General features: G+C 45.2%; 1 protein-coding gene across 1 annotated transcript in view; it reads right to left on the bottom strand.

Annotated features, from left to right (window-relative positions):
* The window catches only part of BIN3 (bridging integrator 3), a 55,354-nt gene extending 39,824 nt beyond the window's left edge, over positions 1-15,530 (bottom strand). The window contains exon 1 of the mRNA XM_024197260.3: positions 15,474-15,530. Coding sequence (XP_024053028.2) covers positions 15,474-15,481 — 8 coding nt within the window. The 5' untranslated portion in view covers positions 15,482-15,530. The remainder of the gene's footprint in view (positions 1-15,473) is intronic.
* Between the last annotated feature and the right edge of the window lie 4,020 nt (positions 15,531-19,550).

Below are 19,550 nucleotides of genomic sequence, written 5' to 3'. Positions count from 1 at the left end.
TACAACATGCAGCTACTAGAGTGGCACCCTGAGGTCCCACGCATCACTGACACCATGCTGAAGTAATCAGCTAACAAATGCACCTTTAAATACTTTGCCCTTCTACATGACGTTACAACAGAGGATCTCCGAGTGCTTACAAACACTGAATCTTTATCTCCATTTTACAGATGGAGGAAACTGATGCACAGAGAAATTAAGTGATTTACCAAAGGTCACAAAGTGAGTCAATGGCAGACAGGAATAGAACTCAGGAATCCTTATTCCCAGTCCCTGCCCTAAGCACTTCAAATCCATGAGTAGAGATGTGGCATTAAATAGAGATATTATGGTGAGTGACGTTGTACCGATAAGAGGAGGTGGGGGAAATTCCACCAACGGCACCCCATTTGAATGCATTATTTAGTATTCATGTTGCACCATGAATTGCACGGTGCATTACAGAAGAGAGAGAGAGAGAGACATGGTCCCAGCCCCAGAAAGTTTACAGTCCCAGCCAAAGAACAGTTAACACTGTGCACGATTAGGGATAATTGTTTCTCTGTTGCTAATGATTAATCTTAGTTAACACAGAAATGAACACAGAATTTAAATACAGGCCCCTTACAGAGGCTCTGAAACACCACCAGCCAAAGAGGACCATTCAAACAAAGATGCCTCCTGCAAATTAATCTGCAATAGACAGAGTGGCCGGCTGGAAAACGCAAAGAGCAGCAGTGAAGATAGCTATAGTTGTGTGAGTCTCTAAACATTTGTTTGCAGTGGTTTTGGAGCTGTGCTGATCCCAGGATATGAGACAAGGTGGGTTAGGTATAGGGTTGGCAACTTTGGTTGGATGAATTCCTGGAGATTCATCACATGACATTATCTGTAATTAAAGATTCATCTTTAATTCCTGGAGACTCCAGGACAATCCTGGAGGGCTGGCAACCCTAGTTAGGTAATATATTTTATTGAACCAACTTCTGTAGGTAGAAGGTGCAAGATTTTGATTTCCTTTCCCCAAAGCTGAAGAAGAGCTCAGCATAGCTCGAAAGCTTGTACCTTCTACCAACAGAAGCTGGTCCAACAACAGACATTGTCTTGCCCACCTTGTCTTACTAAAACATGACCTTTCACCATTTACTTAATCAGACTTCTCTACCCAATACAGCTTTGCAATCTCATGAAGTATGGGGGCTTCCTAAGAAAAGGCAGCCGCTCTGGAAAGTGTGTGAGGCATGGGGAAAAACCGACTGTCAGTCTTCATTAAAGAGCATGACAAAACTAAGTAAACTCTAGTAAAACAGGGATACTGGAAACTGACCAGATTAAATCACAACTCATACTAGGCTTGGATCCTAGTGTTCTAAACCAACCAAGACCAGCAGCTGAGGGTGCAGGCAACTGGTAGTTTATGTAACAACTAATTGCAGGATGGAAGGGGATGGAGGAATCCGGGCTCAGACCGAGGGAGTATTTCAGGTCTTCTACAGCACCTGAGTAGCCTGGTTGAGCTTAAATTGTATCACTCCTTCCTCCTACCTTTAACCTGAACTGACATAGTCTGCTTTAGCACTTGCGTTTCTTCTCGAGCCGAACTAGAATAAAACAAGAAGCTCAGGTCAATTAATGGATAATGGGATCAGCCCATCCTGTTTGAGATGGCTCACTTTTCTTTAAACTACTCATTACATTTATGCAATGAAGGGCAGTGCGGGATGTGAGCTACAGGATATTTCAACTCCATCTCAGTTGGGAAGGAAAGGATTTTCACATCCAAAAAGTTCTGTGTACAGAGGAAGAAACAAAGACTATTTTCTTTCACAGCAAAAGAAAGTCAACAGGATGTTCAACAAAGCTACAAATATACTTTGAAACAGCAAATATCTCTATTAGCATCATGATGCCAGTTGGCTAATTATGTCTGTCTCAGTAAAAACCTTTTTAAAAAACCCGGTTCATATAATGTCTATTTTTTTATTTTAAAAAAAAAAGCTATTTTATATTTTGAGACAATTTTCCTCGTTTAATATGGCTCAGTGAAAAAGCAACACAAGAAAGAAGAACAGAAAGAATAAAGCAATGAAGTAGTAAGAAGATCAGAACCACTGATCTTAGCTGAGATTTTAAAATAAATTGACACACCCGCAGCTTTGAAATGCAGTTGGAAGAAGCTGCTGGCAGCAGAGAGAGAGAGAGATGTGCTCCAACAATCTGAGCACGAGCCCGAGAGCCAATAACTCCTCCTGGGTTCTAATCCCAGTTCGGACATTCTATTGCTGTGATGCCTTGGGCCAGCCATTTCATTGCTCCATGCCTCAGTTTCCCCATCCGTAAAATGGGGATAATATTATTACCTGATATAGTGGGATGCACAAATTAGCAGCTGTCAGAGTGCGCTGTAAGATGAAGAGCTCCAGGTATTATTAGTCTGCCTGGATACCACAGCGATGAGCATATCAGAAATAGATCAGATTGACATACGGTTCCAGATGTTTTACTATGTGTTACGGAGCCTCCTCCTGGTGTGCCAGAGCCGCAAATGCTACCCTAGAAACCTGAGCACGTTTCCACATAACTTAGAGGAGAAATCTGGACTTGTGTGTGTTTCGGTTCTATTATTTCTGCTGAGTGAGAGAAAGCTGGGGTTGTGTTTGGGGTGTGAAATCCCTTGAAATCATGTTCATAAACAGTGTGGGCATGCTGAGTCAGAGTCGGAATTTTCCCACTCTGAAGAGCTCTCTGGTCAGATACAGCCATTTACCTCGGCGAGCCACCGTAACAGTAATGCCATGAAGATTCCTGGCCTCACTCCCCAGGCTGGCAGGGGGAATGCGGCAAAGGCAGCGGACACAGCCCCCATCGGGACGCTGTGAGTCGTTCAACGGCAGCCTCTCTGGCTTGTTTGGGAACACCGACATCAGAAGGGAGGCTCCACCTAGTCTTCCTCAATGGAGGAGGGTGAAGAGAGGGGGTGGGGGCTTAAAGTAAGAAAAAAGTGTAGGTGGGTGGAGAGAATCCTGAAAGCATCCCATCAGGGAAGTTGAGGAACCTCTGGGAGGGGAAGGTGGGGAAGGGAGGGAGAAGCTGTGGCTAATTTTCTCTGAAATTTCCCCAGCAATGTAGTATACCTCTCCATGTACAAGCTCAGAGCCACACACCAAAGGGTCTAAGGCTGTGTCTACTCTACAGCTTATGTCGGCAGACCTTATGTTGCTCAGGGATGTGAATAAATCACCCCCCTGAGTGACATAAATTACACCGACATACGCACCGGTGTGGACAGTGCTATGCCAGCGGGACAGCTTCTCCCACCAACATAGCTTCTGCCACTTGCAGAGGTGGTTTTGTTATGCTGACAGGAGAGCGCTCTCCTGTTGGCACAGAGCGTATTCACCAGATGTGTTTTGATGCAGCTGCGCCACTGCAGCGCTGTATGTGTAAACATGCGCTAATTCTCCTACACATGCACAGGAGCGTTGCAGATAAATCCACCAGGCAATGAGGAATACAGCACAATGAGATTTGCAGGGCACTTTCTGTAGTCCCCTCTGAAAGTAAGATGCAGAGGAATCGTCCAACTGGATCAGACCATGTAATTTCTAATCTAGGGCTGCAGCTGTGGTTTTACCTATTCTCCTGTATAATAACGTTCCCTCCCCCCAGCAAAACACTCAATTTCCTGACAAACCTTGCCCACTCTTGCTCCCTAATCAGGCAGAGACCAGAAAAAATGGAGGAGGGCTATCAACCTCAGGAATTTAAATGGGGGAAATAAGCGTAGACTGCAACAAAACACATGACGACGCCTTCCACTTGAGGACCACAAAACACTAATCAGGCTTCCTATGACCTCTCTCAGGTAAATAGGGAAAACACATGAATATTTTCAACCACCACTGAAATGCAACTGCTTCTGGGGATATGAACAGCTGCTGTTCAACAGTCACAGCAATCTCCAATGATGGTTTAGGACAGGAAGTAAGGAAAAAGCTGTATGCAACTGAAAGTGGAGGGAAAGTTGGAGGGGGCAGAATGTATTTACCGACAATGTACATGGTCAGGACCTCAGGGTTAACACTCAGACTCCTGCAGAAAGTGTCACAGGCTCTCTAATAACTATAAGGGGTCAGACTAGGAGGGCTCACTGAAAAATTTCTGTTGAAACCCATTTCCAACTCAACAATTTTTTTCATGAAAAGCGTCTGCTTTCCAAGGAAAATTTTGCTTTTTCATCTAAAAAACAAACGCTGCATTAAGTTCACCTTAATTAGGTGACAGGAACTTTCTCAGCAAAGTGCTGAAAACCCTCAATTCCCATTCCCTACACACACCATCTGGGACCTTGTCTACATTAGCAAAGCTCCGGCAGCTGCCAGCAGTGGGGCAGCTACTATGTTTGTAGCAACAGTGGAAGCACTAGTGTAAACGGGGGTAGGTGCTTCTCTCACAGTATGATTCAATGCAGTTCTGTGCAGCTTTTCATGACATAATAATAAAAATGCCTGGGCCCTGTCTACACTAGCAACCTTAGGCAGCTGATGAAATATGGGTAATAATTCTGCTACTATAGATGTGTCCTTGCAAGAAGTGGGCAACACCTCATAGGATCAGGGCGTAAGAGAAATCATTCACTGCATGCTGACAGTGCTGTACAATGTGCTTGGTGCTGTACAATGCCTTAGTGAAAAACGTATACAACCACCGAACCTCCAAGTCTCAGATAGCTGAATAAGGAGTCCGAGACTGTCCCGGGCTTAAAAAAAACCCTATGACCTTATACAATGCACCAGCAAGTGTCCAAGGAGCAGGGGGGAATTCCAGCCCCAGCCCTCACAGGTGAGAGATGCATGAACACAAGACACAGTTGGAATTAATATATCACATCACTCTGGATGTCTTGCTGTACTACACGGTGTCCATGGAAACCGCATGCACCGTCCCACCCCACTCCCCCTTCTCTATAAGAACTCATAGCAACCACTCCAAACAGAACACTAATGCGAAAGGAAAAAATTATTCAAATGGATCACAAACAGCTTATGTTAAGAGAGATACTGCGCCAAATTCTGTGTTGACTTCTGCCCGTGAAGCTCCATTGGGAGGTCAGTGGGATTGCCTGGGGCATGCAGCAGCACAGAATTTGGCTAAGAGTATTGGACACCTCTGAAATCAACTGAAAAATATATAGACTTAGTAGCCCTGGATTTCAGTCCGCCCCGACAAAGCTATAGGGCACCAACAAAACTGGTCTCAGCGTGAGCCCTATAGCAGGGGTAGGCAACCTATGGAACGCATGCCGAAGGCGGCACGCAAGCTGATTTTCAGTGGCACTCACACTGCCCAGGTCCTGGCCACCAGTCTGGAGGCTCTACATTTTAATTTAATTTTAAACGAAGCTTCTTAAACATTTTAAAAACCTTATTTACTTTACATACAACAATAGTTTAGTTATATATTACAGACTTATAGAAAGAGACCTTCTAAAAACATTCAAATGTATTACTGGCACGCGAAACCTTAAATTAGAGTGAAAAAATGAAGACTCGGCACACCACTTCTGAAAGGTTGCCGACCCCTGCCCTATAGCAAAGAAAAAACGCATAATGTAACCACGCAGTTTATGTTGATTTAGACCAGCCTCAAACTATAATCCTTAAGTATTTAGTCCTTTTTGTTCCAAATCTGCTTCCACTGAGTTCAATGGTGCAGTACTAAGCCCATAGACTGTAAGCTCTTTGGGGCAGGGACTGTCTTTATCCCTTGTGTCCTCTGCAGAGCCAAGTCCAGTGCCAGTACTAAACAAATGCAATAACAATGTCAGAAGTTACTCTCCCACCCGTTCCAAGATGATAATGAAAAAACTAATGATATTTTACTCACCCATCAAAAGAGAATTACTCACGCCAGGTGCGTGGGCGAACAGAATTTTGCAAGGCTGTTTTAGGCCCTGACTATGCTACAAAAATAACCATTTTAAGCGTGGTTGTGAAAGATGGTTGTGGTTTAACTGTGTTATAAGATTGTTTTTTAGTTGCCTGCATGGACCACCACCACGAAATCATGTGATAACCATGTTAGCGTTAAAAGAGGGTGCTCACATAATTTTTTCTGTACACACAGGTAAGAAAAAATTATGGCTCTGATCCTACAAGCTGGTCCACGTGGAGGGGACCCCCTGAGCCTGTGTGGACCCCCACAGACGCCAATGGCTCAGGGGTTCAAGTCACACAGACTAGTTTGCAGGATCAGGAGCTACATTATAACACAGGTAACAACTACATTTCGCTATAGTGTTTAAACGTGAGTACTTCTGTAGTGCATGTGACCATCTGTGCTATAAAATCAAGTATCTAGGTATATGTAGGAAGTAATTATCTATGTAGCTATTTATACTTTGCTCACCACTTTGGGACCTAAGAGCTTTTTTGGATCAAATTTTATCACATACTAAGGGCCAAATGCTGGTTTCACTGGGAGTTTTGCCATATACATCAATGAGACCATGATCTGGGCTTGAGGAAATACCCTTGTTTGCTTCTCTCCAGAACTCATTGATCAAACAGGTGCTAGCCTGCTATCATTATAAAGAAATTCTGTTTAAATTCCATCATGAAAAGTGGCATTTGGCAGAAAAGCCCTCAGTGCATGGGGCACGGAGAATCAGCTCCCCTCTCATCCCAAGACACGGGCTTTCTAGTGCAGAGGTAACAGCGCTTCTCTTGCAGAGACAGAAGGCTGCATTTTCCAGAGCTGTCAGGCCTGCACTACGTTCCCTTGAATTCCATACAGAAGTAAGTTCACTCCAAAAAGGTGACAAACAAGAATTCTGGGATGAGACCAAGTTTAAAAACTGTCAGCCTACGAGGTATTTTGTGGGGAAGGTAGGCCAGTTAGCAGTTATAACCCATTGAAAATGGAGGCTTAGTCTAAAAAGTACCTTCTTAACTGTAACTGCAGCATCCCTAGACTGTAGGAAACTAGAAATAAAGCTCTTTGGGGCAGGGACTGTCTCTTTGTATGTGTTTGCACAGCACCTAGGAAGATGGGGTCGTGATATTGATCAGGACTCAGGACGTGACTGTAATATTAATAATGTTAATACATAATAAACATTTATGTTGGAACCTGAACATGCCTGTCATTTCCCACCTGTTCCCAAATATACTTCCTCCCAGTACCTATGGAGTAGATGGGGTTCAGTGATCTAGAAAACTGCGCTTTATTGCACGACCTGAGCTAAACATCAGACTTTACACACCGAAATCATTTGGAAATGGATTAACGTGGAAGTCTTGTTAGATCAAAACCTGGTAAGGGTTTGGGGAGTTGAACGTCACAGGACTATACAATTCAATTCCTAACTTTAAATTAATACTAGGTGCTTAGTCTAGTTAGTATGCTGGAACTGGAAAACTACTGGAAGAGGTGAAGTGTAGTTTGAAAACCTGCTTTTGAGATACAACAGAACTAGGTTTTAAGTAGTTTCTTCCATAACTACAGGTACCCTTTAGATTACAAATAGATGCTTGAATTGCAACTGAAGAGGAAAACACAGAAACCACTGGTTCAGTAATGGCCCCAATACAGCCCAAGTCACTCACATTTGCTTTTAGAGAATGGAGGTCAGAAGATCAGTACTGTATTTTCTACCCTTCCCCCAAAAGTGACTTGGGATCTTTAAATTTCACCTGTGACAGCCACAGGAGTAGAGCTCACTTTAATATATCATCTGAAGGACAATATCTCTAGCCATACAGCCCCCTCTCTAGTATGGCCCTGAAATATCAGCACAGGAGAGGAAATCCAGATCCTGGTTTGGAACTTGAGCGAGACCTCCTGGTCTCAAAGTGTTTTGCCACCTAGCCACACTGAGCAACTTGCTGTCCCCCATTCCTAACCCGTAAACCTGCAGAAAAAGTGCTAAACTGCCTATGAATGCTGCGGTGACAGAGTCACTAAATACCTGCTACACCACAAATACTCACTCCAAATGGCTAAGCAGTGGCACAATTCCTGACAGCACCAGCAACCAAGCTACAACTTCTCAACACAGTCTCTGGGGCAGCTCATTTAGGAGACTATAATCCAAGCAAGACACAAAATCTTAATGATGCCAGTGTGGGTCACAGAAGGATCAAGATTAAAAAAAATCTCATCTACCTACATAAAATATCCCTCCCCAAATAAGCCTAATTCTGCTCTAATTAAAGTTGGCCCTAAAACATGGTAGAGAAAATGTCATCTAGTCATAACCCAGGTATGGAAGTCAGGAGTTCTGGGTTTGATTCCTGCTTCTGTCACAGATTAGTCATAAGGCCTCTGGCAAGTCACATCCTCTCTGGGTCTCAATTTCCCCATTTGTAAACAGGGCCGGCTCCAGGCACCAGCTTACCAAGCAGGTGCTTGGGGCGGCCACTTCGGAGAGGGGCGGCACGTCCAGCTGTTCGGCGGCAATTCGGAGGACGGTCCCTCACTCCTGCTCGGAGCGAAGGACCTCCCGCTGAATTGCCGCCGCAGATCGCGATCGCGGCTTTTTTGTTTTGTTTTTGTTTGGCTGCTTGGGGCGGCCAAAACCCTGGAGCCGGCCCCGTTTGTAAAACAGGAATAACAACACTGACTTTCCTTATGGGGCCAGGCAGGCTTAGTCTGACAGCGTTTGTAAAGTGCTAAGGAAAGACAAAGAATTAATAACACAGAACTTGAGTTACATCCATCCCCTTGTTACAAACAGGCTCTTTATAGCAATAGCACCTTTGATCCCAAGGATCCCAGTTTGCTTTATAAACATTAATTAAGCCTCGCAACACCTATGCGAGGCAACTATTATCTCCATTTTACAGACGGGGAAATTGAGGAAGAAAGACTAGGCCACCTTCCTCAAAGCACAGTGGTAAAGCCAGGAATAAAACTTTGTAGAGTAGGGGGAGAGGGATAGCTCAGTGGTTTGAGCATTAGCCTGCTAAACCCAGGGTTGTGAGCTCAATCCTTGAGGGGGCCATTTAGGGAACTGGGGTAAAAAATCTGTCTGGTTGGACTAAATGACCTCCTGAGGTCCCTTCCAACCCTGACATTCTATGACTCAGTCCCTTTCTCTAATCACTAGGGTAAGCTTCCCACTAAACTTCAAAACATTATGTTCCAAGCTGCAGACATGCATCTGATGAGGGCCATTGTTGGAGAGAGGCAGCACGCTCAATCTAAACAAATAGTGATATATCGGCTAAACAAAGAAAACTCTCAGTCTTGAATGTTTGGAACAAGGCTCATCCTCTCTTTTTGCAGAACTCCCAGCAAGCAAAGTGATAGAAATGTTAGACATTTTTTACACTGACATTTGGGAAGCAGGGCACAATCCCCTAGACAATAGGCCCCCTCTGATATGCATGCTGTTCTACAGAAGAATTTGTTACTGCCTTGCTTGTTCACAGTCACCACAGCCTAAATGGTCCAAATGTGACCTCAGGAATCTTCCTACATCAGAGGCTGCACGTCAGTAAGACCCTTTCCCCTCCGAAGACGTACTGAATTCCAGACCTAAGTGAATGACACAATTCATTCAATAAGCAGCAGCACGACTTCACATTGGCCATATCTGCATGAATTAGCGACTATTACAGTTGGCATGGCCTGCCAGCCATTGACAACCGAACTGAGAGCGATTGTCTGTTTTATACAGACCTCAGAGTTCAGGTCTCTCACATTCATGTGGAAATGGGGCCACAACACGCGCAAAGACTGACGTTGATCTGTTGTGGAAGAAGAAAGGGGAATCACAGATTTCAGTTGAGTAACCCCACCCTTGACGGTGACCCCTCATTCCTACCCCAGCAAAAGATGAAAAATTCATCTTCCAGTGCAAGCCACATATAATGTATGTCAGCTATTGCAGGCTAACGTTCCTGAAATAAAGCAGCTCCCCAGAGGTACACAGGGTTTCTGAATTCTCTGATTCTCTGCTAAAGCTTACTGAGGGCCCCATATTCATTAATGGAGCAGTTGTTAAAAATCGTGTTAAAACACAAGTCATATGTGGCTCCCAGTCAAGTGGCTCAGCAGGAACCATGTTTAAGCTATGCTCTACCATGGCTTTCCCGGAGGGCTCCATCCTGAGAGTATGTCTTCACTGCAGTGTTAGCGCGAGTGACTCCTGTTGAGTTACCCTCGTTCGGGTGAAAGCGGCCACACCACACAATAATCCTCATGCTGCTGTGTCCACACTGATGCTGCTCTCACTTGTGTATGGTGCTAGGATTTCTGGGGGCATATCCCCTGGTTCCAAACTGCAGTAAGCTGAGTTGCTCCAGGAATTCCTTCTCAGGGAATTATGGGAGACCTCATCTGTCCTTTCTGGGCACAGGAATGGAGTTGTGGGAAAGGACCAATGGCACTCTAGCCTGAGTCCACACTACACAAGTGGGCATGTTAACAGCTGATGACTTGTGTTAATCTGAACTTTAGACTGTACCACCTGACAGGCCAGTGAACTCAAGTGAAAAGCACCATCATGCTCAGTCTAGGGGTACATCTACACTGCAACATAAGCCCAGGGCTGGTGGAACGTGAGTCAGCAGACCCTGGGTTAGAGAACCTAGGGTTTGAGCGCCTACACTGATTGTCAGTCCTACGTTAGGAATTTTCTAACCTGGTCCCAAAACCGGGGTTCCAGCATCTACACTGCAGTACGCAGAGCTGAGTGCAATCAACCATATCCCAGCTCTCCTAGTGCCCTCCCGCCATGTGACTGCTCTACCTCTTTGTTGTGCAGTTTGGGGAAAACCTGATTGTCCACTAAACTTGACTGTCCAAAGGACCAAGAAAGCCAGCCCATGGGAATGTGGGATACTTTTGGCTGACTCCCAGAGCCTGGGTCCAGTGGGGCTGCATCTACACTGCAAAGCAATAGGGCTTGAACCCTAGGTCCCAGACTCCCAGTTTGACTCGGGCTTGGACCCTTCACCCTTGTGGGGTCCTGGGACCCTGGGTTAGAATGATTTGGGTAAAGATGGAAGGGAGGTTAGGCTTCAGCCTAAGTTCGAACCTTGGGCTTATGCTGAAGTGTAAGTGCACCTAAGTGTTTTTGTGTGTGGACGTGACCTGACTTATAACCAGGGATCCTAGTTTTCTGATAAAAAAACCAAAATCCTCTGATTAAAAAAAACATAAAAATGCACTTTTTTTTTTGCTATTTAAAGGAAACAGTGAACTTTAGTTTCCCTAGCCACAATAGATATAGGTGTCAGTTGAACACGTTTTATTGATATATTTACAATTTTTAAGCTGACAGCCTGAGCACCGCCGCCTGGGGCTGACATCCCAAGCCCTGCCCATTCCCCTGATTATCTGAATTTTTGATTATCCAAGCTGGCCCCAGTGCTAATTAGATTGGATAATCGGGGTTCAACTGTATTTGGTTTTATTTTCCTCACAAAATGTCAAAACTAAAGATTCTCTCTAAGAACACAAATTCTGCATTTTTCCGTGGCAAATGGATTTCTAGGATCCCTGGTTACAACTCATGTTAACTTTGTAGTGAAGGCAAATCCTTAGTGTAGACAAGAGCTTAACATGCAGTTATGCTCTGAAAAGGGAATTCACAAATGACATGATAAAATTCTGTTTACGGTCTCAGTTATTTCTGATCAAACTGGACTGGCTTGGTTTGAATATTTCTTTTCTAACCATCAGCTATGCAGACTCACCAGGGATCTGAGGGTCAAGCTGCGTTCTTTCTGGCTCATTCCTCACCATCAATAGAGTCTGCATGCCAAATTTTCCCCTCAGTTACACCTGTGCTGTCAGATTGTCTTCAAAGGAAGTGCAAAGTTGTAATTTGACAGCATTTAGCTCTGTACTGGGAACTTCATTAATGACGATACGTATGATACCTGAGCCATCTGGTTTTATTAGCTCTGCAGTGCTAACAGGTGTAAAATGTAGCAAAAACTGATTCTCAATATACAGGGAGTAAATCTGCTGAGCGAGGTGCTATTTTCACAGTTATTTTTCTAACCATAGCCACATTTAAAAGCACGTTTACAGACAAAGACTAAAGCTTATTTGTCTATTGGCCAGCCCTACAAACTCAATCTGGGATCTCAGAATCAAGCTAAATTCTCTCTTTCTTACATCACCATACATCTATCTCTCACTATTTTGGCTCTACATGATTAACAGGATTGAAAAATTGCTTAGGGCAGTAAAAATATTTTTAATTAAATGACCAACACACACGAGAGGAACTGTGGATGTGATCTGTCCCATAACAATGTTTTAGGAGTCTTGTACAGAGCTTTTAGCAAATCTGACTTGAACACACACACAGAGGAACTTTTTTAAAGCTCCAACTAAAGTTCTTTTTGTTTGGAGTTAAAGGTCCTTCTACAATGTTTACAAACCAAGCATCCCATCATTGTGTGAATACATGAGAACCTCAAAGTGAAACTACCTATTTTCATTGCCCAGGCTGAACAGAACTAAAAAAGTAAAAGTGTATAAATTGGTAAAAAAATACAATAGGTTTTTACTCTCCTTCCATTTTTAACAATCAGAGAAGTGAAAGAGTTAAGGGCATTTTAAGTAATATTACTTTTAACTTGACATGGTCCCCTTAACTTTAGGTAGATTTATAAATGTTTGGTTTTAGGATGCAGCCATTTATAGCATAGAACACAGATGATGCAGCGGTGTCAGTGAAAGCACAGGTGGAATGATTGTGCTGTGCAATTTAAGAGAGTAGTAAGATTGATAGAGAGAGTGAAATGAATTGATTACTTTAATATCTAAGTGCAGCAATGGGTGTTTCTATGTATAATTTACCACAATAAAGTGATGCATGAGTCAGGACTAAAAATACACTGATTAGGCTACCTGGACTATAAAGTACATATTCCTTTCTTTAAACAGTAGGGCAGTATAATCAGGAAGATGATTCTGTTCAACTGGAACTTTTTATTCAATGTATCCATGCCCTGTTTGTCTTCAAGGCAGATCTGCTGACTTTACAGATACAGAAAAGTTTCTGCTGTTATCCTTGAAGAGCCAATATAGACACAGCAGAGCGAGCTGGAGTCTCTTAGAACAAAGTTGTCAGCAAACTTCTGATCCTAGAATCTTTATTACTTATGGTGACAGTAGGAGGCAGAGAGAACACTGCTAGATTTTTTCAACTCTCAACTTGAATTTGCGGTGCCAGCAGCTAGGAAAAAAATCAAACATTTGACTTGTAAACTGAGACCATTTGAGCAGGAATTGGTGAGCAAGAATAAATACAAAACCCAACAAGGGTTTCTAAGCAAAACTTTATGCGGGGAAATGGAGGTTAGAAGAATCTACTCAGAAATGCTGCACATTGATCTGTTACAAAGCAAGAAATCAAGTTTTGTAGCCAGACAAGTAACATATTTGGAAAGTCATTCTGGATAGCTGAGTATGCAAGTATACTGATGATATGTGTACGTGGTTTAAATGTCTTGATCAAATGATTTTTGGACATTACAATAAACATTAGAAATGCCTAAGATGGATAAATACCAATAATCTTAAAAAGAAAATCATCAGTTATTTTAATTTATTGCAAATAAAGCTTACAGTCATTTGAAACCATGAGTGTGAAGGGCTGCATTAGTGTTTCAAGTATCTGATCACAGATCCATTTTCATTAATAACAGAAGAACAGACTCAAAGCAAAAGTGTACATTTATTTTATAATCATATTTGCAATAGGCAAGGAGGGTAGGTAAGGAGGAGGATTCAGTCAGAGAGAAGGGAGAAATGACTAAGAGGGGGGAACCAGGAAGGTAGGGAAGGGTGTGTCTGGGTAAGCAATAAGATGTTAAGCAAGTAGTACTATGCTACTTTTGAGAAAATCAATCTCATTTTTGGGCAGGATATCCTATGCATATATGCACATTGCTGTACTCTGGTCCTTACTCATCCCATCCCCTCCCTTGTTTGCTACTGTCCCATCAAAAATTAGGCCCCAAACCCACAAACATTTACATGTGGCTAACGTTACACATTAGTAGTGCCACTGAAGTCAGCGACTGGGGCCTTAGATAGTAAGCTCTTCGGGGCTGGAAACAGATCTATGCATGCACCTGTACAGCACAATAGTGGCCTGATCCTGCTTGGGGCTTCTTAGTAACTACAAATTCTTTGGGTCAGAGACCGTATCTTCCAAATTGTTCTGTGAAGTATCCAACACACATTTACTTTAACACACAAACATTCATAAATAGCAATACTTAACATTCCCAAGCTAAGATGAGATATGCTGCCAGGCCTGTTACAAAGGCAGGAAGCCTTCCCATGAGGAAACTGGACAGCATTGCTAGCACACACGGGAGAGTACATACAAAACCCCATCCCCCAGTCTGCACTGTTACTATTTTAATATTGACATTATGAGGTGCAAATAATGTCTGTATCACAAACATACTGAAATCCATTTGAGAGGCAAGATACAAGCTAAAGTGACTTCGGCTAGTTCTGAACCCAATGTAGGTTTTATAAAACCTATTAATAGACTGTTTCAGGCATTTAAAAAAATTAGCAAAAAGGTTTTGTTTTGATGTAAACCTTCCTCTGCTGTGTTTATATTACAGACATTGTTAGGCAAGTATACAAATAAATAAGAATTTGGAACGAGATCCAAAACCCTTTAAAGTCTATAGGTGCCTTTTCACTGACTTCCATATGCTTTGGATCAGACCATAAAACATGCTTCTCATCCACAGACCAAGAGCTGCTTCACAAAGGAGAGCCAAATATCAGCCCCATATTGTATAGGGGGGAATTAATGTGCAGAAGGGAAGCAACTCTCACACTAGAGCGGAGAGCAGCAGAACTAGGAACTCAGCCCAGGCTGTTTGACTCTCAGGCCCGGGCCCTTTCTACAGGAACCGGGTGCTGTAAGGGGGGGGGGGGGGTCCTGAGAGTGAAAGGGACTAAAAGAAAGTGAAACTAACCAGCCCACTTTCACTCTCCAAAGGGAGTAACAAACACCAGTGGCGAGAAGTAAACAAGGGGGCACGTTTTCACGCTAACAACCCCACGTACACTGGGTCACACAGGTCAGCAAGCGAGGTGGCTTCCGCCCCCCCCCACACAGTAACAAACCCGACACAACAGCCCTTTGCTACAAGGGAGACAGGAGGGTGGTGCGGGAGCTGGGGAGGACACGAGAGGGATGCGGGTATCAGGTCAGTAGCGGATGCAAGGGCTGGAGGGGGGGGGGGCGGGAGAAGGGCCAGGGACCCGGGACAGAGGCGGGAGGCGGGCCCGGGCGAACGGGGAGTGGGGGGAATGGCCCGGGGGGTGGGGGCAGGGCTGGGCGAACGGGGAGCCCCGAGTGTCTCGCGCGGGGGAGGGGGCCGCAGAGGCCCAGCGCGGAGGAGACGGGGAGACCCGGGGCCGACGGCAGAGAAAGGCCAGGAACCGGGGCCGGAGGAGCGGGACCAGCCCCCAGCGTCTCCCCCTGCTTCACTCACCAGCTCATGGTCCCCTCCGGCCCCGGCTTTCTCCCGGAAGCGCTTGTTCTTTAGCCCCGCCCCTTCCGGAAGTGAGGTAAGCGGCACGCTAGACGGCATGACGTCACGCACCGTCTGGGGGCGGGGCCAGCTGGACGTTAACATGCTGCCTCCCAGACAGCCTGGGCCCCGGCTGAGCCACGCCGTCACACGCTTTGTCGTGATGTCACGATGTGGAGCCGTGCTTTGGTGTTGTGATGTCACTGTCCAGTGTCATGACATCACTGGGCTGGGCTGAGCTGGTGAGAGGTTGCGCCACAGTTTTACAAAGCAAGGCTGGCATGCGGCTGCCCTGCCAGGCTGCAGCGATCACTCCCCGGTTCTGCCATCACCAGCTCTCTGGGACATGCTCCAGCCCAGCACATTGCAATGACCCCCAGCAGCCGTTCCCTGAGCCACTCCAGGGCCTGGCTTTGGGGAACAGCCTAGAACTTCAAACTCAGCTCCCAGCAATAGCTGCAGCTTAGCCCCGGGAGCCCTCCGAGGCAGATAAATCGACACCCATGCAGCTGAATGGCTTTCACAAAGTGGACAGCTTATGGGTCCAGGCCTATTTGCAGTGTGCGCATTCCACAGCGCTCTTCCAAGGAGACAGAATTTGCCCAACTTGCCTCGTCCAAAAATCTACCTCTGTTGTTGCACAGTGGATGTGCTACTGGGGGCTGCATTGCAGCAGTTACGTATGTCTATGGCAGTGGGATAAAGAGGTGTTGCTCCAATGGATGGAAAGACTTGTCTCTCTGCAGACAACTTTGAAGCTAGCTTCTCATTTTAAGCGTGATTTATTTATTATTAGACACAGCCCCTGAGGAAGGTCCAGTACATGCTGGGACAGGTTAGCGACTCTGGCTTAGTCATTTCAGTGTAGGCATCCAGCCAGGTTGGGCGGATTGAGTAAGGCTTCCAGTTCTTCCCTTTAATACTGAGTCTTGATGTAGTCATTCCAGGTTGCCAGAGAGCTGGTACAACACAAAAAAGGTTAACAAGTAACAATGCCAGGATCCACAAGAAAAACAAACTTGAGAGACAGGACCATGGCAAGGAACTGATACGAACAAGATAAATTAAATGTAACGTAAGGTGGAGGCAAGTGACTAAGAAGGAAAATAAATTGCATACTATTTTTAAAAGCCTTTGAGGGAACGATTGTATTATGATTTTTGCAATGTCAGGAAGGGTCCAGTTGCACTCAATAGTCAATGAAATTGATGAAGTACATGGGAACTGAGTAGGGAACCATATGGCTTACCATTTATAATCTTCAAAGCATTTACAAACCTTTAAAAATTGCCCCTCACAAGCTTCCAGGGGTAACTGGTCCCATTTTACAGATACAGAAACTGAAGCAAAAAGAGTAAGACCAAAACATTTAGATGTGCTGGATTGTGCCCTCTGATTTTGGATGCCTTTTGAGTGGCTGATTAGAATTACTTAGGCCCACATCCTCAGAAATATTTAGGCACTTAACTCTCATTGATATCAATGGAAATTAGGCGTCTAAATATTTTTCAGGACCTATGCCATCAGGCACGATTTTCAGAGGCACTGAGCTACCACAGCTCCAGCTGACGTCTATGGGAGCTGTAAGTTTTCAGGTCCTCTGAAAGTCAGGCTCCAGGTGGCTCAGATCAGGCATCAAAAAAAGGAAGCACCCATATATAACAGATTAGTTGGAAAATTTTAATCAAAGTGACTTAAAGTGATTCCTGTGAGGGGGTCCCAGAACCCAAGCCCCAAAGTAGCCCCAAGCCTACACAGTAATTTTTATCCCTGCAGCCTGAGCCCGAGTCAACTGATCTGGGTCAGCCGTGGCCATGCTGCGAATCTTTTATTCTACTGTAGACGTACCCAGTAAGGTTATATGTCCTGCCCTCTCTCATTAGGTCCTTATCTGGCCTCCATTGCTGTAGTACCTGAGTACCTCACGATCCTTAATGTATTTATCCTCTCACCACCCCCATGAAGTAGGGAAATGCTGTTAGCCCCATTGTACAGATGGGGAACTGAGAGATGAAAAGCCAAGGTTTTCAAAAGTATTTATGTGACTAAAGATGCAGACAGGTGCCGAGTGGGAGTTAGGCACCTAATCTTCTTAGGCTCTTTTGAAAATCCCACGAGACACCTATCAGCATCTTTAGGCACCTAAATACCTTTGAATATCTGGTTCTTAGTGACTTGGCCAAGGTCACACAGGAACTCCATGCCAAAGCAGGGAATTGAATTTGAGTTTCCTGGGTGAATACCCTAACCACTGGATTATTGTCCCTCTGCTAGTCAGTTGACAGGGCGGGGAACGGACGCTAGATTTCCCGCCTCCCAGGCAGGATTGTACACCCTTATAAGTAAAGAATGGGGCATGCTGCTGCCTTCCAAAGAACTAGTGCGACATTTGGAGCCACCACTGCAGAAGGCTGGATTACAACACGCTCAGCTTCACACCCCAGGACTTGCATACAAGCTCCCCACCCCGATTGCTGCTGCTGTCAGATGTACTCCTCTCTGCAGTCCTAGATGCTTACCTCTCCCCCACCCAATTTCATCATCCAGGCCAATTACAAGCTTCTCCTGGGAGACCCGTCTCACTCCAGTTTGTGGCACAGGGTTTGAACTTCCCTGCAGCGTGGCCCCAGATCCCTATTTTGAAACAGGCACAGGGAGGGAGAGGCCACTGACCTGAGGGCCAGTCAAGATGGCAGCAGCCACAGCCTCTGTTCAGTTCCAAACGTGAACAGGGCGATTGTCAAGTGCAGGCAGGTGCCCTGCCGTGCCAGTGGGATGCGAGGAAAAGGCTTTGAGTCAGTCACTTGTCTGCCAAGCACATGGGGAATTAGAACATCATGTCAGGACCATGCAGACTCCTGTCTGTATCCTCAGGGTGGGACAGGGCTGGAGAACAAAGGCTCCTGTGTTTTCTCAGGTGGCAAGAGGGACTGACAGCACAGGTAACCTTTTGGATCAGTATAAAGAGAACCTTTGAGGAGAGTTGGACCCTTACTAATAACAGTCCCAAGGTAAAATGGTGGCGCTCCAGGGTGATGACTATGGTCAGTCTTACCAACTACACCTTTGCCTGGGGGAATCTTTCCATGTTCCATGGCTAGGGAGATACTTGGAGTTGTGGGTGGTGGAGGACCGAGATGCTTTTGGTCTAGGAGTAGATAAAAGGGCATCTCCAAAAGTAAGCCCAACAGAGGGCACAGAAGGCCCTGGCATTTCAGAAGGTGATGGGAGAAGCTAGGGGGGGCTGGGTGGCAACACGAGGGGGTGAGTTTCTAGGCTTTTCACCTCACCCACATACTCCGACGGCAGAAAAGAGACAGCTCTTGGATTGAATGGGCAACGAAGACTGAACTTCACTCCAGAGGAGGCCTCTCCAGAAATGGCACATTGGCAGCGGAGCTTGCCCCGTTGTTGCACACGCTGGACCTATAGGATCAGAGGAGAGTTCATTCTCTGCAGCCCATACAGTCCATGGTCTCTCTGGTGAGACTACCAAGAAAGGGACCGTGCAGTGGTGGCACATCTGCCTTTTGGGAACTCAACTTGGACCTACCAAATGTTCATGTGAGCTGCCAAAGTTCCTTTAGAACTTTTAGTTGCTACTGACCTGGGCTGAGGAACCTGGCAGTGAAATGCTGCATGTTGCACATCCTCCCCCTGTCACTCCCCCTGAGCCATCCACTCCCCGGATGCTGCTCCTTTCCCAATTTAAAAGCCACAAGCGTCCAGGACAATACCGAAGCGTTCCTAGCTAAGTGCCTTGCCTATTGCATAAGAGGCTCTCAGGCACTGTGGCTTCCATTTCATGTCTGCCTGTTTGGATTCCTGCTTGCAGAATGACTAACTTTAAGGACTAAAAAAAAAAAAATGTTTTGATTACACTGCCTTTTTGCCAACTGGGAGCATTAGTCACAGCATTTTTTTGTGTGGAGATACCAGGCTTAAAGCTCAGCAGAGCTCCTTTCTTTCTCCCCCTCCTCCTCCTTTCTGACTTATTAGCAGGATCCCAAGCATGATGAAGAATGGAGAGAGAGAGAA

This window comes from Terrapene carolina, unplaced genomic scaffold, assembly GCF_002925995.2.
Source record: "Terrapene carolina triunguis isolate 2854851 unplaced genomic scaffold, T_m_triunguis-2.0 Scaffold53, whole genome shotgun sequence".
NCBI classification, from domain to species: Eukaryota; Metazoa; Chordata; order Testudines; family Emydidae; genus Terrapene; species Terrapene triunguis.
This window is presented reverse-complemented; position numbering and strand designations above follow the sequence as displayed.